Below are 27,218 nucleotides of genomic sequence, written 5' to 3' on the forward strand. Positions count from 1 at the left end.
CTGATTTCTGCTGTTCAAGCAACTTGAATTCAGTTAGAAATGGTCTCAGAAGCAGAGCTGCTAGAAATAAGCTCAGTGGGTAGAACAAAGCAGACTGATGCTGTGGTTGGATGAAGCGTAGAAGCTGCTAAAGTCTTTTTTATTTAAAGACACCTCAGTAAAGAAAGTTTGGGTAGTTCTTCAACTCACGAAGCTCATGAAGGATGCCAAAAATATACCAGAATACTGACATGTGGTTTGGGTTCTCACCGGGTTGTTGGTCTGCAGGATGTAAACGAGCTGCTATTGCTGACATAAAGAGTAAAACTGTGGTACAAGAATAAAAACACACATCAGTAGAGAACCAAGAAGAAAAGTTACCTGGTATTTCAAAGTATATGCAGAAAATGAGGCAAATTAGGGAACCCATTTATTCAGTCACTATATGCTAAAATTAAGTGATTCCATGAAGAGGAAGTGCACTTTTCTGCTGATCAAAAAGTGATCTGTTCAGTGTTTTTAATTTGCTCTGCTGCTTTTTGACAGAAAAGTACAGGAGTGTGTTGTTACTTCACCTCTGTCCCAGTAACTTTTAGCAAAGTGGTGCAGCCCCCCGACCACCAACAGAAGCACCAATAAAACAGTGATGACGATCCACGGTGTGGCACTGGAGGAGGTAGAAGTTGGATCTGTGTGATCTTCTGTAAGAAGTAACACAACTTAAAATGTGTTGGAGGCAAGAAATGGATGAAAGTACGTTCTAGAAGTCTAGACGATGGCTTGTAAGCATCATAAACAGGAAGACAATGCTCACTGCATGAAACAGTATATACTGTTGGTAAAGCATTCCAGGTGTAGTAGTATTTTGTGTAATTGTTGTAGTGTTTCAATCCCAAACATCACACACCCTTATTTCCAGCACTGTTAGAAATCAGAAATGATCTATTTTTTTATTGAGTTCGGGTTTAATAAGCAACACACCAAACTAAGACGGTGGGCTTGAGAAGACTTTAGCAGCTTCTACGCTTCATCCAACCACAGCGTCAGTCTGCTTTGTTCTACCCACTGAGCTTATTTCTAGCAGCTCTGCTTCTGAGACCATTTCTAACTGAATTCAAGTTGCTTGAACAGCAGAAATCAGCCACGCAGGAGGAAACTCCCCTCAGTCTGATGTTCTCACAGTCAGCGACCAGACGACATGGAGGTCAGAGCTCTCTGCATCAGTCTGAGTAAGATCTGCTTTTATTCCTGCATAAACACAAGCATGAAGAGGTTGGTTAAAGCCACTAATGTTGTTTTGAAGGTTTTCCTGTAGTTCTGATGACTTCTTAGAGCAAAATGTGTCTTTTTAAATGCAGATATTATACTTTCAGCTGAAGGGTTGTGTTTTCCTGCACAGAGTTTGAGGCTAAATTGTCGTTATGGTAACTTTATTCAGCAGCCGTTGGAGATGAAACAGTGTAAAGATGCTACAAACGGCTCTTGTGACGTTAGATCTTGTTTTTTTCTTGTCTTTTCAGTGATGATCTTGCTGCTGTTTGGTCATAAAGTTGGTAAGTAGCAGTCAGCTTTCAAAAGACAGGGTTTTATGTCAGTTGAATCTGTTTAATCATCTCTGAAGTTGTGATGTTGTAAGTTGTTTGGTCTCTTTGTTGCACATATTGAGGAAGTGTAACCAGAACTTTGCCTTTTCTTCTTCTCAGATGCGACTTTTCTTCGTATTGAACCAAACAGACTGCAGTTCTTTGAGTACGAGTCGATAACTTTCTACTGCCAGGTGGACTCTTATGATGACATTACATTTAAGCTGAAGGGGAAAACACCTACATGTGGCAGCACAGCTACAAGAACACGAAGAGAATCCTGTTACCTGAAGAACGCTTATGCTAGCGACAGTGGAGAGTACTGGTGTGAGGCTGGAGGGCAGAGAAGCAACAGCATCAACATCATCGTAAAAGGTACGTTTGAATCAATGCAGCACAGTTTGCCATAAAGTCAGTGCACGTTTAACATGAAATAAACATGAAACAGGACGATTGAACGGCTCTGTGGTCCTGGAGAGTCCTGCTCTTCCAGTGATGGAAGGAGAAGCTGTGACTCTGAGATGCAGAAACAAGATGAACTCCAGCTTGGCGGCTGATTTCTACAAATACGGAGTCCACATCAACAGCAGCCCCTCAGGGAACATGAAGATCCACAGAGTGTCCAAGTCTGATGAAGGACTCTACAAATGCAGCATCTCAGGAGGTGGAGAATCAGCAGAGAGTCGGCTGACTGTCAGAGCTGACACACAACAAGGTTTCAACTAAGATTTATACGTACACATGATCAATATGACTGCCAGACAAGCAGTTCATATGAAAAGCTGAATTTTAGGTTTAGTCTCTTTCTTCCTGTTTATGATGCTTACAAGCCATCGTCTAGACTTCTAGAACGTACTTTCATCCATTTCTTGCCTCCAACACATTTTAAGTTGTGTTACTTCTTACAGAAGATCACACAGATCCAACTTCTACCTCCTCCAGTGCCACACCGTGGATCGTCATCACTGTTTTATTGGTGCTTCTGTTGGTGGTCGGGGGGCTGCACCACTTTGCCAAAAGTTACTGGGACAGAGGTGAAGAAACAACACACTCCTGTACTTTTCTGTCAAAATTCAGCAGAACAAACTGACAGTGTTGAACAGATAACTTTCTAATCAGCAGAAACGTGCACTTCCCCTTCATGAGATCACTTAATTTTAGCATATTGTGATGAGACAAATGAGTTCCCTAATTTACCTTGTATTCTGCATATACTTTGAAATACCAGCTATGTTTTCTTTATGGTTCTCTACTGATGCATATGTGTTTCTTTACTTGTACCACAGTTTTACTCTCTATGTCAACAATAGCAGCTCGTTTACGTCCTGCAGACCAACAACCAGGTGAGAACCCAAACCACATGTCAGTATTCTGGTATATTTTTGGCATCCTTCATGAGCTTCGCGAGTTGAAGAACTACCCAAACTTCCTTTACTGAGGTCTATCTAGAGAAAGCACAAAAACAGTTTTCAGCATGGTGCAACATCTCTGCACAGATGATGTCCAGAGTAGTGTAAAGAACAGAGGTTGTGAAGGTTGTCCACCATATTTTTATATTTGTAACACCTGTTTGCACTTCCATAGAGGTGCACAATTTATGCTGCAGAGAAAAATGAGGCCACACTGAGTAAAAATGTGATGCGAACAAAGAAACGCCCCCAAACTGCTGCTAGTTCAGAGAGTTAAATTAAGACAGATTAAAGAAAAACAATATCTGTAAATCTCTAAAACTAAGAAGTTTAACATCAATACACTTTGCCTATTCTTGTTTTTTGTATTTTTCCACCAACTGCTTCCATGAAATGTAAATTATATGCTTTTTTCAGTGTCAGAGGAAGACACTGCAGCTGCTGAGTCCACAGCAGAGTATGCTACAGTGACAAGAAACAGGAAGAAGAAAGGTATTCCACTTCACGTGATGGTTTTTAGCACAGACTATGATAAGTGGGTGACTCAAAATTTTTGATCAACATGAGTTACACTGTATATTTTACTCAATGAAGTTGCTTTTTTTTAAAGTTTAATTTAGTTTAGTGCAATAACAGCTGTAGTACAAAGTTATAACTGTGTGGTTACAAGTAACTAGCATCACTCACAAACTGTTTAGGTGTTTGGTGATGATATGAGCTTCCTGGACTCCATCACCACAGAAAATAAGTGAGAAGCCCTCGTCAGACATGAAAGTACAGCGAAGGTTATGATAAGCCTTCATGCAGCTGAAATGGTTTACCTTTGGCATTTAACATGATTAAAGACAAGTTTCAAACTTGTCTGTGCTATTTCCAAGAACTATCTGAGAAAATGATGCTACATATTAAATGCTATGAAATGTATAAGAAGCACAGACAACATAAAGTTGAAAGATAAGTTTAAATCTATACTACCGATGAATGGTGGAATCATTTTTATAGTTTTTGTAATGAATGTAAATTTGGGTGTCATCTCCGTAATGGTGAATAACAAAAAATCCAATTAATTAAAATGTAAAATAACTATCAGAGTTCTGCAGAGAATCGATGCCAGTGACAGCTCAGAATACAAAGGAGCACTAGATGAGAGATTCAAGACTTTGAAAAGAGAATCTTCTACATTTTAAAGGGAAGCAGTTATGTGCTATCTTGCAGAGTGCTTCTTGAAAAGATTGACATCTCTGTCACATCTGTGTCTAAAGTGAGGAACTGGAGTCAGGTGGTGATTTAAGGTCATCTTTGAACATGGACAACAGATGCCAGAGCAGTTCTGTTGATACGACATTATACATACTATCGGGCATGAATCTGTGCTGCTGGAGTTTGTAGCCTTCTAAACACAAGCTCAGTGGACAGCCACAGCTCAGCATATCTGGAGAATTTAGAACCTCTTGAATTGTGTGTAATGTGAGAAAAATCCAACAGAGACTACTTCAATTAAAACTCTTCATGTGATGAATTATAAAGGTGCGGATGATGCAGAATGAGCTCATGCAGCTTCTCACGGCGTTTGTTTTCCTAGTAGACATTCTGCACAATCACAGATTATGGAATACTCACAGACCCTTATAAACACAGCGATGCGGAAAGCATGAACGAGCCTTAGCTTAGGATAAAGCTAACCTAATGAATGATAGTGTAAAAAGCAGGAAGTTGTTAGCAGCAGCTGTAGATGGACAAAGCAAGACTACCAGGCAACCAGCAGAATGTAGACCACAGAATAGAGTTCACTACTGAACATCTGTACTTCTTTCTGGTCTCACGAAATGCGCAAGATGTATTTTTGGGGGCACTTTTTGTTGCGTTTGTGTCCATATTTTATCCTTTAGGACAGAAGGGTTCTTGTTTCCCTCTGCAAACAAATATCCCAACTCAACATTAAAACAATCCAAATGTATCTGCCACCTTATTCCATGTGTCTCGTTCTGTCAGATGAAGCAGCATCCTCTTCCAGACAGATTTACTACACTTTGGGCCAGACTGACACTCAACTACAAGGTGAGGCTTACTGTGGTTAAAGTGCTGTTTACTGCTAACTGGGATAAACCAGCATTTGAGACACCATGAACTGGTAATAAATAAAGTGACCACACTCTGATTTCTGTTTATTCTCAAAGCAGAACTGGGAACATCCGGCGTTACGGTCAGATCGGCTCCCTCATCGGGTACCGTCCAGGTTTCATCAGAGGATTCCTTCTATTCTACAATACGCTGAGTAAGTTGAATGGAAAATGTCATCTTCTACGTCTCATTCACAAAATATGTCATAGGTCGTACCAATTATTTGTGTGAGGGCTGGAATATAAACATGACAATAGATATGATTTTGGGTTTCAATAAGAGTCTGTGTTTGTTTGCTTTTTCTGTCAACACCTGTAAAAATCATGTACGTACGTGAACGTAATTTAAATGTGGCCACCATCCACATGGAAGTAGTCTCCTTGAGCAGAGTTATTCTCTTGTAACACTCCCTGGAAGTGTGTAAACATGTCAAGCACCATCTGCAACAAGCACTGAATCTTCTAAGCTTTTCCAAAGTGGTGACACTACAAACTTTTATTGCATTTTGGGAGAAAGAAGGAAGTTTTTTTTGACAGTCTGATGCTATCTGGGTATCCTGATCACACCGTGTATGTAGAGGGACTCTGATGTGACGTAAATGCAGCCTTAATAACCCCAGAACATGTTGTGTTTTTTGAGTTATTCTTGTGAATATCTCTTGAACGCTGTTAAAGAATTTCTTCGGATTTGTTCGGTCAAATAACCACAGTGACCTCACAGAACATGAAGAGTTCATTTGCAAAAACAGGTAACTCAGTTTTCAGAAAACTCATTTTTTTTATTGTTTACTTGACATAATAATGATAAAACTAATAATTTATTTTTTCTCTATTTTGTCATGTATTTTTCTGCTGAGTCAAATCCACTCAACTTCAGTTTGATTGATATTATCTCAAGTAAACAAGAAAAAAAAATTCTGAAAATTTATCAAAGCGGAGTTATCTGCTTTTGCAAATGAACTCTTCACATGCTTTAGTCCAAGGAATTCATGCGCTAAAATAAATAAAGAAATAAAATGAAGTGAAGACATTTTATATCCAAAAGTTCAAATGTCATATTTGATGCCAAACTGCTTGTGTGCAACTGAAAAAACGGTAATTCTAGTTTAACGCTTCTGGTTTCACCCTGTGTGTCTTACAGGCTTCTGAGCAGACGAGGAGCTTTGTTGGCAGAAAAACCAAAGGAGGTAGCACAGATAAACTTTGTACACACGTGTTGACTTCAATAAAACTGCCCAAGAACCACAAATACAAATGCATGAAACATTTAAAGCTCACACGTGTTGCTTTGTCACATCGATAAGAACGTCTTCGTGTGAGAGTGAAGTTTTTTTTTAGCTATTGAGCAGTAAAAAACCACCTTGTTCCATCTGCTGCGTGAGAAAAGAGGTGATGCGGCTTTTAAATGCGTCAACTGCCGAGCTAAAGTTGTTGTTTCACATTTCACCTGTGGTCAGAAGTGAAATATACAACACTGAACACTGTGAAGGTGTGGTAGCTTCAGCAGCAACGTGATGGCAACAGCTGCTAAAAAGGGAGATTTTCTCTTCTGATTAAATGGAATAACTGGGTTTCTCTCTATGACATAATGTCTTAAACTGTCTGTTTTATGATGCGAGATGATCCAAAATGATGCGAGTTGATGCCATTTAAATAAAAGCAAAAGTTTTGTTCGTAAAAACAGGCATTCAAGGAGCTGTTTTGTAGCCAACTGCCATAAAAACAAAAACAACAACCAAAAGCAAGACTTTCAGTTTGTCTCACTGTTGCTACAAGAGAAATGTGTTTTATTTTTAATCCTTTCAAGCTAGACATGGGAAAAATAATTACAGTCAAAGAATGAAGATTCACAGAACTACTGTTGAAGTTTACTGTTCAATGTTGTCACAGCAAAAAGTCAAGGTGATTATACACAATGTCTGTACTTTGGAAAGTCTGTGTCATTCTTTCTACCAAATTCACTTAAAAAAGTGATTCTTTATTGCATTTGCACAAATTTGTCTGCCCCAATTTGGTTCAAAGCTAAACTAAGCTGAAGGCATGATGTTTAAATGAAAACTGTAAAATGATGCAGCTGTATTTGGTGCAAATGTCATCAGTAGACGGATTTTAACCATAAATTCAAAGCAAAATCAGAACAGGAAATAGTGCTTTATGTCTGAGTTTTGTGTCTGTTGCATTTCTTTCTTTCTGCCACAAGGAGGCAGCAGACAGCATCAAGTGAAACCGAATGCAGCTGATAACTTGCTGTGTAAATACATGAATTTTTAACTGAAAAATATTCCTGGTTAAAACGAGCTCAGCTTTTCTGTTTTTCTTGTATCTTAATGTAACAACGATGAATGTAGTTGAGAGTTCACTCTAAAAATCAAGGTTTCTGCTCAAAAAGATGAAGAAAAACTTAGCAGTTTGCACCAGTCTTTGAGAGTTTTGACAACCAGCAAACTACACGATTCATTCAAAGATATTTTTAATGATATAATGATTGGCAGCATGAACAGTCTTTGATTCCTCATAATAATGACAACATCCGAACTGGCTTTTCTCCATAGTTTAAAGTGAATTATGTGCTACGTAACTAGTCATTATGAACACACCTTTTAATAACAATGTTTCTGCTCCACTTAGTTTTTCATATTCTAACATGTGACATTTAAATATCAAGTAATCGTAAGCAACAACAGCACAGTTTCAAAAGTAAATACAAAAATCTCTGTGAAGCTGAGCAGGTTAGTCAAATTAACTTTGATCCTTATCCTTATCCTTATATAGTTTGCCAAACTAAACAGCAGAATGCACACATTTTGCAGCAAAAAGCCCTGGAAATGATCAAGATGCATTGCTTCAGTGGCATTTATCAGTAAAAAGACACAATGCTCATCTTGAAATATCCTTTTGTGTCATATTTGTTTGGCTCGCAGGTTCTCTAACACTCAGTAGAAGTACATAGAAACCCTGAAAAGCCAGTTTGAATTTAGTTTCAAATCACAACATTTGCAGAAAGTAGCATTATCATGTCAACAAAACTGATGAAAAGACATGTTTGGAAGGTAAAAGCTGAATTTTGAACCAGAGGAGGTCAAATGTAAAATCCAAGCCCAACAAACAAACATCTCATTACCGTGATGTTGCAGTAAGACTCCAGAAAATGAATCTGAGTCAGTGCTTCATGAAGGTTTCCTCCCTATTTGACCTTCTTGTGACTGCATGACAGTCTGATGGAACATAGTTCTGACAGGAAAAGTTTTTGTCCAGCTTTGAAACTTTCCATTTTTGAATCACATTGAGATCATTTCCAGCAGAGACATCACTAAGGCAGTCCTTTCATGTGCCGCAGAATTCCTGAAATTTGATGTTTTAAAATGCAAAAACACAATAGCTCTTCTTGATCATCTGCTGTAGTGTCAGACACAGTGTGGAAAGTTGCTCGTACTGAATCCAAAATGGAGAGCACTTGAGAAATGTCCATAGATGGTGAGTCATACTCGTGCTAGGTCCAGCAGGGGCAACCAACACAGGCTGATGCCTAGGATGACAGATTCACTGCACTTCTGGCTGAAGAAAGGGCAAATTTGGCATTATCTCTTGCTGACAAGTACCCTGTGGGCGTTCTTTAAAATCTTACTTTTGGTAGATCTTCTTTCAACCCTCATTCAAGTCCTTCACACAGTTGAAATTCATTTAGGCCAAACGCAACGGGACATTTATTTAGATCAAAATGGGAACCGCTTCACGAATTTGCGTGTCATCCTTTTCGCCCCTGCCGTCCGGTTCTTCGGGTCTCGGCTGTCTCACTTTGTCTCAGTTCGTCTGTCTCGCCCAGCATCGCTCCTCGACACAGATTGGCCCATCTGAGTTAGGAATTCCAAACCTTTCATGCTCTGATTGTTTGAAAGTTTCACTTAGCGAGTCCGCCAACTGGATATCGCTCTGATTGGTTGAAAGTCACAGTTATAGTGAGTCCGTCCATGCAGTACATGCGTAAACCTTGTACACTGGAATTGCGAGACCCATTGCCGAACCTGCTAAAGCAAAGCAAAGTCCGCCAAAAAAGAAAATACTTGTTTTCATCATTTGAAAAGGTAAGCTCTGATATTAGATGTACGTTTTACTTGTTAACATGTTAGTTACCGCTCCGTTATCGCTCTATGATGCTCCGTTAGCGGCGGACGAGTTGACCGTCCAGTAAAACAAACTGTAAACTGTATTATACGGGATTATGTTGCCGCCGTTTTTCATCTGAAGCATACAAAAGTGAAGTCTGAGCTTTATTTTATTATCCGTGCTATGTGTTAACTGTTTGTTAGCTGTGTGTTAAAAGTCTGTAATTTTTTCATGCAGTTTGGTCCGTCGCTGTGTCACAGAGGTTCACTTTAATGTAAACTTAGTGGTTTATTGAATTACTGTAAAAATGAAGCGCTGAATGAAATTCTACTTTGTGGAAATGTGAGTAACTTTAATGTTGATGCAGATGAAACATTCAGCCGTCTGACGGACTGAATTCATGTCTGAATTCACTGATAGAAAGTAACTAAGTACATGAATTAACTCAAATACTGTACTTACTGTACTCAACTTTAAGGAGTGTGTACTTTAACTCGTATTTCAGAGGGAAGTGTTATACTCTGTACTGCGTTTGTGTGTCAGCTGTAGTTTGTTTCCAGCAGAGTGGAAATATAACAGCTGATCATAATGTAATGAATGAAATGAAACCCAGTGAGTTCCACAGTAAAGACAGAAGGAGTCCAATCAGCTGAACCTCAGTCAGATACAATCAGATTTAATATTTAATGCATCAGTAACAATCTAATAATAATATGAAGATATCTGAGTGTTTGATATCTTGTCTTCTAACAGGTTGTGTTGTTTTTGTAGAAATGGAATACAAACCCAACTTTGTATTCTTGTGTGGGTCCACCACCCAGCTGCAGCTGCAGGCCAGCTGTGAAGCTGTCAGGGTGGCCCAGGAGACCAGGCAGCAGCAGGCCGGCAAAACCTTCGTCCTCAAGCCAGCAAAGAAGGCAGAAGCCGATGCTCGGGCGCAGGTCAGAGCCCTGGGGGGTGACCCAGCTGACCGGCGTCACATCCTCAGCAGGATGGAGCTGCAGCTGGGTCAGTACCGGGGTCAGACCTTCCAGTGGCTGCTGACCCATGACGTTGGCTACGCGGCGAGTCTGCTGGCTGGTCACAAGGCAGAGCGTGAGAGGGGAGACGGCAGCAGGACCCCCCTCATGGGCAACAAAGACGCCCTTCTAGAATATGCCCGACTCTTTCCTGCTATGGTGGCAGCCATAGCAGGAAAAAAGACTACGGGCATCGATGCAGAAGGTGATCAGGTGGTGGGATTTGGTGAATACAGCTTCCTGACCTACAGAGAGCTGTATGAGACTGTGGACGCAGAGATCAACAGGTAGAGACTCACCTTCTGATTTTAACAGCTGTCTCTGTCTGTCTGTGTGTCTGTCTGCTTTTATTTTGAAGAGCTGTTTGAACTTGTTAAAATCAGTGTTCTCATTTGACTTTTTTACTTTGTTAAACTGCAGCTGCAGGAAGTGGATGAGATGGGTCCCTGTAAAGACCGCTGGCTCCCGACTTGGTCGGTTGCAGAGGTACATCCTTAGCAGGGACAGGGAGCAGCAGGCAGTCACTGCTGCTTCTCCAGCTGCATCCTCCACCTCCACTGCTTCCACTGCTTCCGCACCCACCACCTCCACATCATCTCCGCAGCATCCTCGGCCGTCTTCATCCTCCCTGAGGAAGAGAAGGACCAACGTCCTGTCAAGTATGCGTCCAGTCATCTTCTTCACTCACATTCACACTGTGTCATCTGAGGCCTGCTTCAGTTCAGAGGCTTCATCAGCATGAAAGCTGGAACAAACAAGATTACTGAAGTATCATCGTAACAAATAAACACCAACATGAACACAAGTCCATTTTAAATCTGTTTGGTGTCGATTGTGAGGCAGCTTGTTGTTCTCCACAGTGATGAATTTTTTTAATGACGGCTGCAGGTTCCTCTGAGGATGAAGACCAGATGATGTTTGAAGCTGCTGCTGCTGCTGAGCAGAGCATAGCTGCATCAGGTGAGTCTGTTTCATCCAGATGTGCATCAGGGCAGCAGCAGTTCTGTCTTCTACTTTAATGTGGTCAGTACAGCAGGAGGTGACCACTGGTTATTGTAAACTGTTTTCTTATAACATACTTATTATTTGTCCTCAGTATCTCCACCTGCTGCAAACGGAGGAGCTCCGCCTCCTCCTGCTGCATCAAGAGCTCCACCTCCACCGACTGCTCCGGTCCGACTGCTTCCTCCTCCAGCTCAGGTTGGTGTTGTTCATTTGGTGTCAGCCTGTTTGGAGCAGCAGCTCGCTGACGTGTGTGTTGTTGTGTTCCAGCTCCTCCTGCCCACAGCGTGGAGGAGCAGCCTGCCAGCAGTGCAGCAGGAGTGGGTCAGCAAGGCCCTGTTTGTGGAGGACCAGACGGGGAGGGCCGTCCTGTCCCAGGACCTCCGCCTGTGGTACCACCCGCCAGGCCCCCGGATGGTGTACAGCCAGCGTCCCTCCACCCCTGACGCCTTCTTCCAGCAGCCCTTTTTCTTCTGGGCACCGTACCGCATGTGGCAGTACCACCTCAAGTGTCCAGTCTGTTCAAAGAAGCTGACAGGCTGCGGCGTGTTCAAGACTGTACGCAAAGTGCTGGACCTTGATGGCTGGTACTACATGGGTACAGAGTACCTGGAGTGCAGGTACTGAGGAGTTTTTAAAACTGACTGCTGTGACTGTGACTGCTGGAAGTGTCACAGCTCAGAGGACTGACTTTAATGCATTTACTTTTCTGTCACAGGCGCTGCAGGAAGAAGGTGTCCTCCTGGTCGGGATCCATCAGGGAGCAGCTGAAGTTGCACCACCAGCGGCTGTTTCCTGCTGTGCTGACGTACAGGTACACATGAAGAACACGGGCCTCCGTACGGCCCGCTGTCACACTGATGTCCACAGGAAGCGTGTCAGGTGTCAGATTGCATGACACACGTGTTGAAGTGTGAAACTGTTCCTGCTGCAGGCTCTCGTGTGACTTGAAGGTCCTGGCTCAAATGAAGGGGCGCACGCTGGGCAACAGCACCAGCCGCCTTCGCTCCTTCCTGCTGGAGCAGCACACAGCAGAGTGGATGAGGATGAGCACTCTGTTCCTCCATACCTGCTGGGATGAGTCCAGATGCCCCCTCCTCCCCCTCTGCCCACCATGGAGCCTGTACCCAGCAGCAGCTGGCTGCTTTCCACGTATGCCAGGGAGTCCTTTACCAGGATTGATGAGCTGCAGGCAAAGGTGACCTGGACCTTCGGCTCCATCCTGAAGATGGATTCCACAAAGAAGGTGAGAGGATCTGAGTCGCTGCACATCACGTGGCTGATGTTTTCTGACTGCAGACTGCACCTCACATGAAGAGCTGCGTCTTCACTGAGGGATCAAACAGCTGTCTGTCCTCTGCAGGTGACCAGGAAGCTGGCTGGGAGAGACGCTGGTACCGCTCAGTGGATGAGCAGCGTGGGGAACGAACTGGGGCAGGTCCTCATCTCTGTAATGACGGCGGCGGAGGGCTATGGCCTGAAGGACATGGCGAGCGGCCTGCAGGAGCGGTACCAGCGAGCGGGACGAGATCCTCCACTCGTCCTTTATGTGGACAGGGACTGCTGCAGGAGGGACGGAGGAACCTGTGCGGCCGGCGCTCTGTTCCCCGCGTGGCCGCAGCTCTGTGTGCGACTGGACATCTGGCACTTTGTGCGCAGGCTGGCGGCAGGCGTGACCTCAGAGAGCCACATCCTCTACCCAGACTTCATGCGGCGTCTCTCTGCCAGCATCTTTGAGTGGGACCCGGAGGACATGTCCAGCTTAAAGACAGCCAAGCTGTCAGACCGGTCCAGGAGGGGGAACAGGCTGACCGTCAAGGAGATGGCTAAGCACTGTCGCCGTCACACGCGCGGGGCGGAGCTGACCGAGCGTCTCCTTGACGACACCATCCAAGTGTTCATGACAGTCACTGACAGCATGGGCGTCCCCCTGCTGGACCGGGACCGCATGGAGGGGATCTGGAGGACTCAGAGGAAGCACGTCGCCTGCATCCAGGTACGGCCGAAACACTCTGAAGTGAATTTAACAGTTGAGTTGTTTCAGAATAAAGTGGACGTGGTTTCTGTCTCCTCTTCTCCACATCAGGATCCTGCCGGTGTTCGGCTGTACAAGCGGACTGGACAGCTGACGAGCAGCCAGGTCGTTCTGCCGGTGTATCGCTGCGCCCGCGGGTCCACATTGCTGGAGTCGTTCCACCTGCACCTGAACAGGTTCATCCCAGGTGAGTCACCACACACACACACACACACACACACACACACACACACACACACACACACACACACACACACACACACACACACACTCTTTCTTCCTGTCTCCAACATCCTGACATTTCTCTCTCCTGTTGCAGGAACTGCAGCCAGAGGCTGCTTCTTCCAGATGTTCCTGTTGGAGGGGCTGACGAGGTGGAACGAGGACCGCGCGCAGGCGGCAGCCAGCAGGGGGAACAGCGGCAGGAAGTGCTACAGTGGACAGGATGTGCACACGCTCAACGAGCTCAGTCAGCATTTCTACCGGTTGAAGCTGGCTGAGATGTTCACCAGTCCGCTGCTGTACACCGGTAAGAAAAAGCATGAGGACGGAGAAACACGGAGCAGCTGCAGGTGTGGTGAAGGTTCCAGTTCTCTGTTTGGACACAAAGACAACAAGGAAGAAAACTGATCAGCAGATAAATTAATATCATTATTCACATTGTTCTTCTACAGGGGAGCTCATCGGGATCAGTTACCTGTACAATCAGACCGGGAAGACGCTGCAGGAGTTCCCTGATGACCCTGACGAGCACGATGGCTGCGAAGAAGAAGAAGAAGAAGAAGAAGAAGAAGAAGAGGTGGAGGAGGAGCTGCCAGACATCATGGAGGACACTGTCGATGAGGGCTTTGATGAGTTCAGCTTTGACCACCCCGCCTCTGCTGCTTCTGCCTCTTTAGCCTCCTTCACCCCAAAATCAACTGCCTGGCATCGCCAGAGGCTGCAGGAGATGCAGGCAGAAGCAGCTCAGAGGGGAGAGACTGTCAGAGTGAGGAGGCCCTCCATCATCCGCTGTGGTCACTGTGGGCAGAGGAAGATAAAGGAGACTGGACACAGAGTGCTGAGGAAGGAGAGTGGGGAGAGGGTGACCTTCTGTCCTGTGGCAGCCAAAGGACAGAGTCCAGAGGAGTGGCTGTCCTCCCTCCAGTGACTCTGAAGTGTACATAGTTGTTTTTAAGTGTAAATAGTGTGATAATAATAATAGTTTGTGTACATAGTTGTTTTTAAGTGTAAATAGTGTGACAATAATAATAATTTTTAGTGTACCATGGTTCAGGAACTGTTTTCACTTCCTAACATTTTTAATGACCAGTGAAGGCTTGAATAAATTCATTGGCATTAAAAGAATTTCAGGTGTATCTTTCCCTTCATCACAGCACCCCCACACAGTCCTCTAGTTTGAACTGAACCCTGAATGAGACACAGTCTGTACAAGTTTAACTATTTATTCCAAAAACAGAAGACATGAACACAGGAATCACAGGTAAACAGTCAAAGTCAGAATAAATCATTGTTACAGCGCTGGAGGGAATCCTGAACTGAGATCTACTCGATGGGCTGATCGTCAGCTCAGGAGGACCTCCTGACCCTCGTTTCACAGACCATCTTATAGCAACCAGTTCTAGTTCTCCACATCAAACCAGTCTGTTCTGCATCTCAGCTCTGCTTCTCAGTGTGTGCTCATGTCAGACATGATAAAAAACCCAAAACCAAACTATCAGACACAGAGAGAATCCAACATGTCTCAGACTTCAGGCTGCAGCTTCTAATGTCATCAGAACTGGTCAACAGGACATTCAGAACAGTTCTTTAATTCAGAAAGGAAAGATAAACCTTTATTATTAAAATGGGAAATAGGATGAATTAACAGATCAAGATTAAATATATACCGACAGCATTTACTGAAAAACTTTGTTCTTTCATCTGTATGAATCTTTTTGTAAAAATGTACTTCAAACTGCTGGGAGGGGGGATCGTTACTCTGAAGGCAGCTGGAGTTGTTCACATACAGGTGTGAAGATGAGCACCTGGGTCACTCTGCTGATGAACCCGTTACCTTCAAGGCTCCTGCTGACCTCCTGCAGGGACGGGCCTCCCTTTGAGGTGATGGCTGGAACATCACAGGACATCAAAGGAGCTGACACGTGATTGGATGAGACAAAAGCAGGAGGAGATTTGGAGGTAAGCTGCAGAGTTCCTTCAGTTGTCATCAGACTGCTGCTGAGGGAGAGAGACGCTGCATCACATCTGCTCATTTGGTATTTGGCTCCTTGTCTGGTGAGTTTTCTCACGGAACTCAGTCAAGTTATGCGTGTCTGAATTTGTTTGTGTTATTTATGCATTACACATTTTTATTTTATATTATTTCTTAGTCTCAGTTGATTTTATGACAGTTTGTATGATGTGTGTGGTTACCTTGTGAAGCCCTGAAGAAGTCACTCAGTGCTGAAGGTGCAGCTCCATTAGATTCACACCTTGTGTCTGTTGTGTGCTCATGCAGAGATGGAAGACCAGGTGAAGAGGGACAGGGATCTGTGGGCCTGGAGGAGGAAGGAGGTCCAGAAATGGAGGGCTGACAGGAAATCCTACATCCCTCCACCTGCACTGAGGTACCAAAAACCCTTTTGGCCTCCTGTGCTGAAGAAGAGAAGGAAGGAAGGAAAGAGGAGAAGGAAAGGTGATTACTGGGTGATGTACATGATGTACCTTTATTCATCTGTAAAACCAAACAACATGAAAAACACAGAGTGTTCAGTTGGTGTGTTGACTGTAACAAACCTGTTTTTGTCTGACTAGCTTCATCCAGGCCGTCTGCCCCGGATGACCCAGAGACCCCCGGTACCCCGACGACTCCTCCTGTGTCTCAGGACCCGCAGCCGGGAACCTCCAGGGACAAAACTGCTGCCTCTGTGTGCGCTGCCTGTGGAAAGGCCACCTCTGTCCCTGGACACTTTGTCCACAGGGACAAGACATACTGACCTGCTTGGGAGGACAGTGGAGCAGTGGCTGACGGAGATGAGGGGTGGGGAGACAAAGGAAGACCTCTACCAGAGGAACCTTCGAACATGGGCCCAAAAAAGGAGGGACAGGAGGGCTGAAAAAAGGGGGAACTGTACCCCAGAGACCCACCATACCCCTCCTGCTGCTCCTGCTCCTTCTTCTGCTCCTTCTTCTGCTCCTGCTCCTGCTCCTTCTTCTGCTCCTTCTTCTGCTCCTGCTCCTGCTCCTTCTTCTGCTCCTGCTTCCGCTCCTGCTCCTGCTCGTTCTTCACAGCCGGGGACCTCCAGGGACAAAACTGCTGCCTCGGTGTGCGCTGCCTGTGGAAAGGCCACCTCTGTCTCTGGGCACTTTGTCCACAGGGACAAAACGTACTGCAGGTCCATCTCCGGCGGGCTCACCCTGGAGGAATGGATGAACAGCAATGTGCCCAGGACCACCAGGTGGCGGTGGAAAGTCAAACAGGAGGCCAGCCACCTTGAGGTCCTGACGCCTCGGAAGCAGAGGACCTGCAGCCGCTGCAACCAGCGGATGCTGAGGTCGACGGGCCACAGCATCCGGAAAAAAACCAGAGAGACATTTTGCCAGGCAACCGACCCCTCGGGGAGGACAGTGGAGCAGTGGCTCACCGAGGTCCGTGGGGGGTCACAACTGAGGACCTCTACCAGGAAAATCTGAGAAGATGGAGCCTGTACAGACAACAGCCAGAAGTCAGCGAACGCTACAGGAAGCAGAGGAAGGAGAGGAGGGAAGCTGAGAAGAAGAGGAGGAGGGAGGGAGAGGAGGGAGAAGAGGGAAGCTGAGAAGAAGAGGAGGGAGGGAGAGGAGGGAGAAGAGGGAAAGTAATGAAAAACTTTGTGTGTTTGAGTTGTTCCATTTCCTTGTGTGCGCTTTTGTTTGTTGAATAAAAGTGACTGTTTCAACAACAAATGACTCTGATTGTTGAGGGAGCTGGGGTCCTGTGCCCACCAGGGGCGCCTCTCGGCAGGGGGAGGAGAGCTAGTCCTCCCTGTGTCCACCAGGGGTGCCTCCAGGCAGGGGGAGGGCGCTGGGGCCCCAGGGCCCCCCCCGTTTCGGCCGCCGTTTGGCCTGTTTAGGGCCCCTTCTTGCCACCGGGGGGGCCCCAGAACATTGGGCCGCTTCCTTTGCGCCTATGAATTCCGAATCTTCTCTGTTCCAATTGTTCCAATTTCCCCCCTGCTCTGCCCCTGGCCCCGGGTCCTCCTCTCCTGGTCGCTCGGCCAATCACGTCGCTCGCTTGTTCTGAATTCTTCTGTCGAGTTTTTGGCAACCAATGGGATAGCCCCGATTGTTCCAATTAGGTCACATGACTCAGCATTTCCCTAGCACCATAGCACCGAATTTCATGCCGCCGTTGAGTGTCACGGAATCTACAGTAAGTACCGCAGCAACGTCTTTCTGTCATTTTAAAGAAATAATTGTGCAAAACTGCTTTAAAAATCAGGAGTTTGATTGCTTTCAATCACACTCAGGTACCGTCGTGTGTTTTTTAACTGGACATGTCGAAATAATTGTGGAAAAGTGGCTGCTTTGTGTCAGAAACTGATGTACTACAGTTTTCCGTTATGTGTGTTAATAGCTTAGCATCATAGCGTGTTCTCTATGTGGTGTGATAGCAGGCTAAAATTCATGCTGGTACGTTAATTCTCGACATTAAACAGCTTTATGGCCGTAATAAGTAAGCTGTAACATGTTCACACGTGTATAATTAGATGTTCACGTACAGGTATATCTACGTGTGTGTGTGTGTGTGTGTGTGTGTGTGTGTGTGTGTGTGTGTGTGTGTGTGTGTGTGTGTGTGTGTGTTCGTTCATGTGTATATTTTGGGTTTACATATACATGTGTGTGAATGTGTACACAGATCTACACACACATGTGTGTATATGTATAGAATGAGAGAGTGTTGATCTGTAAGGCTGTCACTAATCTGAATAGATTTTCTGTTCCTTACAGAAACTGAGTCTTCTGCTATCATCATCTACAGGAAGTTCTCCTCACTGGTGTCCTCCATGCATCTTCTGTTCTCAGTCATCTTCCAGTGCTGCTGCAGTCCTCTGCTCATTGTCATTTTTTCTACTTAGATGGAACATCCAACATTTAGGAGGGCCCCTAATGGGACCCTTCTCCTGAAGGCCTCTTCTGAGGCTCAGGCTCTGGGGCCCCAGAAGGCCAGCTGCAGGGCCAGACCAGCAGAGGAGGTGGAGGAGGAGGCCCGGGCCCACGTCGTCTCCATGGGTGGAGACGTCACCAACGCCACCCTGGTGCTGAGCCGGTGGAGGGTCCAGTTCGGCCGGTACCAGGGCCAGACCTTCCACTGGCTGCTGGAGAACGACGTGGGCTATGCTGTGAACCTGGTTTCATCCCACCAGAAGGAGCGAGAGAGGACAGGGTCTCAGTCCCCGCTGATGGCCAACAAGGTGAATGACTGGACCTGATTTATTCTGACATCCAGTCTGACTGCAGCAGCTCTAACTCTGTTTTGTGGACCTGCAGGACGCCTTCACCCGGTACTCCTCTGGATACCCGGACTTTGTGGAAGCCGTCGGGTTCCACAGAGCCTTTGAGGAGGCCCGGGTGAAGTCCCTGCAGCCTGGACAGGAGGGACAGGCCCTTGTTGGCTTCGGGGACTTCAAGTTTGAGACCCTGCGGAGCCTGTACGAGTCTGAGGACCCCAAGAAGATCCGGTATGTTTTCACTGTAATACAATTCAAAACACTGTCATGATAGAACATCTGCTGGATGATCAGTGAAGATCTCAGTCACCTGAGGACCTGCATCATCTGCAGATTCGTCAACTACCTGCAACGGAAGGCGCCAGCTCCAGGCACGCAGATGGAGAACGCCGTCCACTATGTCAGAAGCCGAGACAGGCAGAGGAGGAACCCTGCTGCTGCTGCTGCTGCTGCTGCCAGGACCTCCACATCCTCCACTGTGAGCAGCAGCTCTGCTTCTGTCTCGGCTTCAACACAGGGTCCCAGAGCTGCATCCCAGTATGTGTTTCATCGTGCTGATGTCTGACTTTGGTGATCTTTGAGGATTTTTGTGAAGGAAGCTTCATGTTTTTCATGTCGTCTGCTTTCAGATTTGCAGCTTTTGTCTGTGGCCGGCGTTCTCTGTCTGCGGTGGAAATGCAGGCAAAGATTAAGAAGCTGGTGGTTTCTCAGCCTGCATTTCCAGGTGAGCTCCAGTTCATCCTCAGTGAAACACAGTTAGACTTTGCTTGTTGTTCTCTCTTTACTTCATGTTTCTGTATTTCCATTCCAGCCTCCTGCAGACCAGCTCTTCCCTCAAAACAACCTGAGGAGCCCACAGATGAAGAGCTGGTCCAGGCGGTAGTTGACGCAGAAGAGTGTAAGTATTTGTTAAAGACAGACTGACACCTGGAACATGTTGTTGATAACAGAAATATTGAATACAACAGAAATATTGAATACGTGCTGACTTGTTTTTCCCTCTGCTTTATAAATGTTTCTGAATGACAGAAAAACTGGAAACTGAACAGTAAGTTTGTGTCACATTAGAACTTTCTGGTGTCTTTGTGGTTTTAATCTCAGATCACTAACTGCCATGCTGCTCACCACCTGAATCATCCTGACTAATGAGATCACCTGTAGACACACCTTTACTCCATTTCGCTTTTGTTTACCTGCATAACCCTCCTCCCCCTCCTCCAGCTGCTGCCTGCATTCAGCCGTCGTTGTAATCAGCTTTCATGGCGTCTCTCTGATTCTGCTCCTTAACCTCAACTCATCCTTACTCCATTCATGGAACTAAAACCTCACATTTCTGTTGCAGCCTCAGAAGTACAGGCCCATCTCTCGCTCCTCCCTCCTCCTCCACCTCCTCCCTCCACGTCCTCCCTGCCACAGAGGGCTGATGGGAGCTCTGCAGGGCCAGAGGAGCCCACAGATGAGGAGCTCATGGAGGCCTCACAGGAGCCTCATGCTCCTCTGGCCCTGCCCGCCGCTCCACCACTGGTCCAGGCTCCACCACCATCACCACCACCACCTGCAGCCATGGAGCAGGCGGCTCATCTTCGTCCACCTGCTGGCGGTGCTGAGGTGAGTTGTCAGACAGTAGGCGTGTCCTCTCAGGTGTTGTGCTGCTCCTCAGGTGCTGAACTTGTTGGATTTTTCTCTCTCCAGCTGCTCCCAGAGACCTGGAGAGCAGCTCTCACTGCAGAGCAGCAGCAGTGGATCGGCCGGGTGCTGTTTTCCAGGGACAGCAGGGGGAGGCCACGTCTCATCAGAGACCTGAACCTCTGGTGGTTCCCTCCCCAGACCCGGCCGGTCTACAGTCAGCCTTCCGCGTCCCCCGACCCCTTCTTCGCATGTCGGCTGTTCCTGTGGATGCCACACAGGATCTGGCGCCGACAGCTGACATGCCCCCAGCCTTCATGCTCCGGGTCCATGGTGAAGGCTGGGCTGTACAGGACCATCCGGAGGGTCCTGGACATCGACGGCTGGTATCTCATGGCCACTGAGTACCTGGAGTGCCGTCGGTGTAAGAAGAAGGTCGGGGGCTGGTCACAGGGCATCATCAGGCAGCTGTCCCCCACCTACAGCTGCCAGTTCCCAGCTGTACTCACGTACAGGTAAGAGGCAGTCTAGCCACACTGTGACCCTGTGTGTCGGACATGGATGACACTGAGACTGATGCTGCTGTTTGTTGCTGCAGGTTGTCCTGTGACCTGAGGGTGGTTGCACAGCTGAAGTCCCGCACGCTTGGTAACAGTGCCACTCAGCTGTACAACACCCTGCGGGAGACCCACACTGACTCCTGGATGCGGAGACCCATCCACTACCTCGGCGTGTGCGAGCAGTTCCTGGCCTTTGGCTCTGTCTGGGGGCATTTTACACCACAGCCCCAGATGCCCCCTCTGCCGTCACCCGAATGGCTGCTGACCGTCTACGGGTACGACGTCCTGACGCGGCTGGAGGAGTACAAGGCCAGGATCACGTCCACCTTCGGATCCATCCTTAAGATAGATTCCACAAGGAAGGTGAAGGAAGTTCATCTCTCTCTCTCTCTCTCTCTCTCTCTGTCTCTCTCTCTCTCTCTCCCCCCCCCCCCACTGAAACCTGTCTGTCTCTGTGTCCAGGTGACCAAGAAGCTCGCAGGTATCTCCTCGGACACGGCCGCCTGGGTTACCAACGTGGGCAACGAGCACGGACAGGTCCTCATCAGTGTCCTCACCTGCTCAGAGGGCTCTGAGGGCCTGTCCTGCATGGCGGCAAGATTGATGAGGAGATACCAGCACGCCGGGGTACCTCCCCCCCAGCTCGTCTACGTAGACCGGGACTGCTGCAACAGAGACGGCGTGTCCAAGACGGCTGCCTTATTCCCGGTATGTACCTGAGGTTAATGTGTTCCTGACAGTCACACATCATTCATGGTCCTGACCCTCATGACTGCAGACCAGAGTCAGGACAGGTTTGCTTCTGAACATTTACAACATCTTGGACATAAAAGCTGTTTCACTTCCAGCCACCTCACAGATAATGAAAACTCACATGTTGTCTTCTTAAATGCTGTTTAATACACATGTGCATTTTATTATTTCATGTAGATATTTTATATTGATATTTTATTGAAGGACATTTCTAATTCTATTCTATTTTATTTTCTGTTTGTCAGGAGTGGGGACAGCTGCTGGTGAGGCTGGACATCTGGCACCTGATGCGGCGCTTTGCATCAGGTGTCACCACGGAGTCACACCAGCTCTACCCCACTTTCATGAGGCAGCTGTCTCACTGCATCTTCGAGGTGGACCCCGAAGATGCCCGCCGTCTCACTGAGGCCAAGCGGTCCGAGCTGGAGGGGAAGCACGGGATGTTCGGCCTGACCGACGCCGAGGTGATCCGGAGGATCTCCAAGGAGGAGTTGAGGCTCCACTGTCGTCGCCGGACGCGTGGGGCCGAGGAGACCGCACTCCTCATACAGGACCTCCTGGACACCTTTGGCGGTCCGGCAGGACGCGACACCCTGGACATCCCGCTGCTAGACGCTCTCCGCATCCAGGACATCTGGAAGACGCAGAGACGCCACCTCAGCTGCATTCAGGACCCGCCGGGGGTGCAGCTGTACACCCAGACCGGCAGGCTGACGAAGGGCGGGGTCAGCCTGCCGGTTTATCGCTGCGCCAGGGGCTCCACATCCCTGGAGTCCTTCCACCTCCACCTCCACCGGTTCATCCCAGGTAACTCCTGTCTCTCAGCCTGCCATACAGAAACACTGTGTAGTCCGTGTGTGACGTGTACTGCTGCTGTACACTTCATGTCTGATTTAAAATCTGCTTGTCAGGTACAAGTGCTAGCGCCAAATACTTCCAGGCGTTCCTGGTTGATGGACTGGTGAGGTGGAATGAGGACAGAGCAGCAGCAGCTGCACCACCGGTTGCAGCTGAGGAGCGAGTGGCGTCTCTGCACTCCTACTGTGGCCACCTCAAGCACGTCCTGAACCAGAAGAGCCAACGGGTGCTTGGCCTTCAGATGGTTCAGGACTTCACCAGGCCTGCTGCGTACACAGGTAGATGATAGGAAAACTCTCCATCACTATGTCAGCTGTTGGAACAGTGAGTCTGACCCTCCTCCTGCTTTGTCTCAGGTGAGCTCATCGGGGTGGAGTACCTGTACCAGCAGACCGGACGCGTGCTTGAGGATGTCAGCCTGGACCCTGACGCTCCGGACGAGGCTGCTGCTATCCAGGCACTGGAGGAGGCGGACGAGGGCTTTGTGGACGACGGCGAGGACCCCACAGTCTTCCAGCTGGAGCCCCCGTCCACCAGCACAGCGGCAGCAGCCCGGTCACGTGATCCAGCTGACGCACCCAGGTCTGAGCCATCCGGTCCGGCCGCCACTGACCTGGACGCCCCTCCTGAGGCCCCTGAAGGACCGACTCAGAACTCCTCCGACTCTGAGGTAATTTCAGCAACCACTAAACCCTAATAATGTAACGGCAGAGGAACCGGTTTCTTCATCTAAATAAAAAGCACCTCGGAGACACTATTTCATCGCGTTTTATACTTTCTGCTTCTCAATGTCTACATTTCTCCATCTGTGGTTCTTCGGGAGGACATCCAGGGTCCTGATGGCCAGCCAGGATACCAGCATGTCCTGAAGCTGGCCAAGGCCCTGGTGGAGATCCGGAACCTTCAGGGGCTCTCTGATCGCAGGGTAGACAGGCTGATTGCAGTCTGGCAGCGCCTGCCAGAGGCTGACAAGAGGCGAGTCGTCTACCCTGCCAGACACCGGGAGAGGCAGCCCACGGGGCGGTTCAAGGCAGCGAAGGGGAAGAACACCTCCTGTCCTGGAAAGGAGAGTCTCCAACGGTAGGACTCTTTCAAACAGCCGTTCCTCCACCACCATCTGCTCCAGTCCTGTATTTTAACACCATCTCATCCCCCGCTGCCTTCTAGCTGCCTGCTCGGACTGAACACGGGCCCTGCAAACTGGCCCAGCACCAGTCGCCTGGTCGAGGCCATTTGCAGCCAGCTATGCCGTCTCCACCCCGCCACGGCCCGTGTCGGTGGGGTCCCGAAGACCCGGTGGTCCCTCGTCCTCACCGATTACGTGGCCATCAGAGAGGCAGTGCTGTTGAGCCCACGTTTGATGGCTCAGACCACCATCCAGCTCTTTGAGCTAAATCAAAGAACCCTGTCCCAGTGGTAAGAGCTGATAAGAAGCTGTTGTTATCTGAGATTGATTATTTTATGAAAACCCAGCAGCCTAAAGTCTCTCTGTGTGTTTCAGGTTCTGTCGTCGTCAGAAGGCCTGGGAGAGGACTGTGCTGGAGCAGGGAACGGGAATCGTCCCTGCTCCAGTAGTAGCAGTCCGGCCTCTCCCTGCTGCCAAACAGCTGTCCCTGGTGCAGGTGGGGCAGGGACAGCCCTTTATTTTCCCCGGACCTTCAGCTGGAGGTCAGCCAGCCCCTCCTCATCCTCATCCTGCAGCTTTTGGCTCTGCTGCTGTTGCTGCTGCTTCTGCCGCTGCCGCCACAGTTGTTGCTGCTGCTGCTGCTCCTCCTCCTCCTCCTCCTCCTCATCCTCCAGCCTTCGGCTCTGCTCCTGCAGCCCCTCCTCTTCCTGGACAGACAAAGCTGCCAAGAACAACAGCATACAGGAAGAGGAAGGCAGCCGAGGCGGCTGCTGCTGCTGCTGCAGGAGAGGGCCCACCACTAGGGACTAAAGTCCGCCGGCAGACTGCACAGTACACCTGCAGTAAGTGTGGCCAGCTAAAACGGCTGGACACTGGCCACACACGCATTGCAGGTGTGTCATACTGTGCAGCTGTCGGCGGAATGACTGTGGAGGAGTGGAGGGAGAACATGAGGAGGCCCCCAGAGGAGAGGGAATGACTATTTGTTTTTATTACCTGATGTTCATTGAGGGGCAGATGGAGTCGAGAGGTTCTGGTTCTGGTTCTGCACAGTCTCCTGGAGGGAAACAGTCAGTTAATAGAGTAATAAATCAGAATACATGCACATTACTGCACACACACAGAGTACATGCACATTGCTGCACACACAGAGTACATGCACATTGCTGCACACACAGAGGACATGTGCATTACTGCGCACACACACAGAGGACATGTATATTACTGCGCACGCACAGAGGACATGTATATTACTGCACACGCACAGAGGACATATACATTGCAGCACAGTACATGTATATCAGTATATACAGAGTACATGTGTGATTTATGTATGATTTTAATTTAGTTTTAACAGTTTGTGCACAAAGCATAACATCATGTACAGTGTAACAGCAGAGTGTCTTGAACGCGGCGCCGCCGCACGCAGGTAACTGCGCAGAATTCGGCCGTCGCCTGGGATCGATCCGGCGACCTCCCGCTCCGCCGCCGCCGCGCACACGGGCCTGCCTGAGCGAGCACATTTGCCGGAAGGAAGGGCCTTCCCTCATATACCCTGCTGGGGGAACCGCCGGCCTGAGACGGTGCCAGGTAAAGTGCTACCATCCATGATAGACAGCTCCAGTAATTAGCACTCGAAAGAGGGCTGATTTTTGTGGGCGGGCAGTCAGTGGAAGATGAGAGGAAACGGGAGGGGAGGCCCATTTGGCAGCAGTGCAGAGGATAAACTGCTGGCAAAGCTTCACTTCACCTCCTGTGACATATCCCAAGGACACTGTGTGGATCTCTCACCTGACAATGGGTCTGCTTGATCATCTGCTGTAGTGTCAGACACAGTGTGGAAAGTTGCTCGTACTGAATCAAAAATGGAGAGCACTTGGGAAATGTCCATAGATGGTGAGTCATACTCGTGCTCGGTCCAGCAGGGGCAACCAACACAGGCTGATGCCTAGGATGACAGATTCAATGCACTTCTGGCTGAAGAAAGGGCAAATTCGGCATTATGTCTTGCTGACCAGTACCCTGTCGGTATTCTTTAAAATCTTACTTTTGGTATATCTTCTTTCAACCCTCATTCAAGTCCTTCACACAGTTGAAATTCATTTAGGCCAAACGCAACGGGACATTTATTTAGATCAAAATGGGAACCGCTTCACGAATTTGCGTGTCATCCTTTCGCAGGGGCCATGCTAATCTTCTCTGTATCGATTCCAATTTATTATATGTGCTGCCTGAGCGAGCACATTTGCCGGAAGGAAGGGCCTTCCCTCATATACCCTGCTGGGGGAACCGCCGGCCTGAGACGGTGCCAGGTAAAGTGCTACCATCCATGATAGACAGCTCCAGTAATTAGCACTCGAAAGAGGGCTGATTTTTGTGGGCGGGCAGTCAGTGGAAGATGAGAGGAAACGGGAGGGGAGGCCCATTTGGCAGCAGTGCAGAGGATAAACTGCTGGCAAAGCTTCACTTCACCTCCTGTGACATATCCCAAGGACACTGTGTGGATCTCTCACCTGACAATGGGTCTGCTTGATCATCTGCTGTAGTGTCAGACACAGTGTGGAAAGTTGCTCGTACTGAATCCAAAATGGAGAGCACTTGGGAAATGTCCATAGATGGTGAGTCATACTCGTGCTAGGTCCAGCAGGGGCAACCAACACAGGCTGAAGCCTGGGATGACAGATTCACTGCACTTTTGGCTGAAGAAAGGGCAAATTCGGCATTATGTCTTGCTGACCAGTACCCTGTCGGTATTCTTTAAAATCTTACTTTTGGTATATCTTCTTTCAACCCTCATTCAAGTCCTTCACACAGTTGAAATTCATTTAGGCCAAACGCAACGGGACATTTATTTAGATCAAAATGGGAACCGCTTCACGAATTTGCGTGTCATCCTTTCGCAGGGGCCATGCTAATCTTCTCTGTATCGATTCCAATTTATTATATGTGCTGCCTGAGCGAGCACATTTGCCGGAAGGAAGGGCCTTCCCTCATATACCCTGCTGGGGGAACCGCCGGCCTGAGACGGTGCCAGGTAAAGTGCTACCATCCATGATAGACAGCTCCAGTAATTAGCAGTCGAAAGAGGGCTGATTTTTGTGGGCGGGCAGTCAGTGGAAGATGAGAGGAAACGGGAGGGGAGGCCCATTTGGCAGCAGTGCAGAGGATAAACAGCTGGCAAAGCTTCACTTCACCTCCTGTGACATATCCCAAGGACACTGTGTGGATCTCTCACCTGACAATGGGTCTGCTTGATCATCTGCTGTAGTGTCAGACACAGTGTGGAAAGTTGCTCGTACTGAATCCAAAATGGAGAGCACTTGGGAAATGTCCATAGATGGTGAGTCATACTCGTGCTAGGTCCAGCAGGGGCAACCAACACAGGCTGAAGCCTGGGATGACAGATTCACTGCACTTTTGGCTGAAGAAAGGGCAAATTCGGCATTATGTCTTGCTGACCAGTACCCTGTCGGTATTCTTTAAAATCTTACTTTTGGTATATCTTCTTTCAACCCTCATTCAAGTCCTTCACACAGTTGAAATTCATTTAGGCCAAACGCAACGGGACATTTA

At 47.9% G+C, this 27,218-nt stretch overlaps 5 protein-coding genes, 1 long non-coding RNA gene and 2 other non-coding genes across 8 annotated transcripts; 6 read left to right on the plus strand and 2 right to left on the minus strand.

Moving 5' to 3' along the window:
* The first annotated feature begins 1,177 nt into the window (after window positions 1-1,177).
* On the plus strand, window positions 1,178-2,288 carry LOC127532734 (low affinity immunoglobulin gamma Fc region receptor II-like). Its single transcript, XM_051944768.1, has 3 exons — window positions 1,178-1,208; window positions 1,683-1,937; window positions 2,011-2,288. Exons 1-3 carry the CDS (start codon window positions 1,178-1,180, stop codon window positions 2,286-2,288), a joined length of 564 nt encoding a protein of 187 aa, XP_051800728.1.
* Window positions 2,289-3,385: 1,097 nt separating this feature from the next.
* Window positions 3,386-5,243, plus strand: LOC127532544 (uncharacterized). The gene is made up of 3 exons (XR_007939964.1): window positions 3,386-3,463; window positions 4,964-5,029; window positions 5,152-5,243. It is a non-coding gene; the product is annotated as an uncharacterized LOC127532544 (long non-coding RNA).
* A 6,910-nt stretch (window positions 5,244-12,153) lies between these two features.
* LOC110945909 (uncharacterized) lies at window positions 12,154-14,401 on the plus strand. The gene is made up of 6 exons (XM_051944769.1): window positions 12,154-12,462; window positions 12,580-13,212; window positions 13,303-13,438; window positions 13,571-13,780; window positions 13,926-14,012; window positions 14,151-14,401. The coding sequence occupies exons 1-6, from the start codon at window positions 12,304-12,306 to the stop codon at window positions 14,399-14,401; spliced, it is 1,476 nt and encodes a 491-aa protein (XP_051800729.1). The 5' UTR covers window positions 12,154-12,303.
* Window positions 14,402-18,328: 3,927 nt separating this feature from the next.
* Window positions 18,329-19,605, plus strand: LOC127532735 (uncharacterized). Its single transcript, XM_051944770.1, has 4 exons — window positions 18,329-18,686; window positions 18,763-18,953; window positions 19,056-19,122; window positions 19,534-19,605. The coding sequence occupies exons 1-4, from the start codon at window positions 18,351-18,353 to the stop codon at window positions 19,603-19,605; spliced, it is 666 nt and encodes a 221-aa protein (XP_051800730.1). The 5' UTR covers window positions 18,329-18,350.
* A 1,363-nt stretch (window positions 19,606-20,968) lies between these two features.
* LOC127532672 (uncharacterized) lies at window positions 20,969-23,231 on the plus strand. Its single transcript, XM_051944676.1, has 5 exons — window positions 20,969-21,271; window positions 21,371-21,616; window positions 21,907-22,468; window positions 22,573-22,797; window positions 22,876-23,231. The coding sequence occupies exons 1-5, from the start codon at window positions 21,053-21,055 to the stop codon at window positions 23,214-23,216; spliced, it is 1,593 nt and encodes a 530-aa protein (XP_051800636.1). The 5' UTR covers window positions 20,969-21,052; the 3' UTR covers window positions 23,217-23,231.
* A 94-nt stretch (window positions 23,232-23,325) lies between these two features.
* On the plus strand, window positions 23,326-24,634 carry LOC127532674 (atherin-like). Its single transcript, XM_051944678.1, has 3 exons — window positions 23,326-23,599; window positions 23,687-23,935; window positions 24,021-24,634. Exons 2-3 carry the CDS (start codon window positions 23,880-23,882, stop codon window positions 24,622-24,624), a joined length of 660 nt encoding a protein of 219 aa, XP_051800638.1. The 5' UTR covers window positions 23,326-23,599; window positions 23,687-23,879; the 3' UTR covers window positions 24,625-24,634.
* A 1,147-nt stretch (window positions 24,635-25,781) lies between these two features.
* Window positions 25,782-25,888, minus strand: LOC127532747 (U6 spliceosomal RNA). The gene has a single exon (XR_007940377.1). It is a non-coding gene; the product is annotated as a U6 spliceosomal RNA (small nuclear RNA).
* Window positions 25,889-26,503: 615 nt separating this feature from the next.
* On the minus strand, window positions 26,504-26,610 carry LOC127532748 (U6 spliceosomal RNA). The gene has a single exon (XR_007940378.1). It is a non-coding gene; the product is annotated as a U6 spliceosomal RNA (small nuclear RNA).
* Between the last annotated feature and the right edge of the window lie 608 nt (window positions 26,611-27,218).

Source organism: Acanthochromis polyacanthus, chromosome 24 (genome assembly GCF_021347895.1).
Source record: "Acanthochromis polyacanthus isolate Apoly-LR-REF ecotype Palm Island chromosome 24, KAUST_Apoly_ChrSc, whole genome shotgun sequence".
Lineage (NCBI taxonomy): Eukaryota > Metazoa > Chordata > Actinopteri > Pomacentridae > Acanthochromis > Acanthochromis polyacanthus.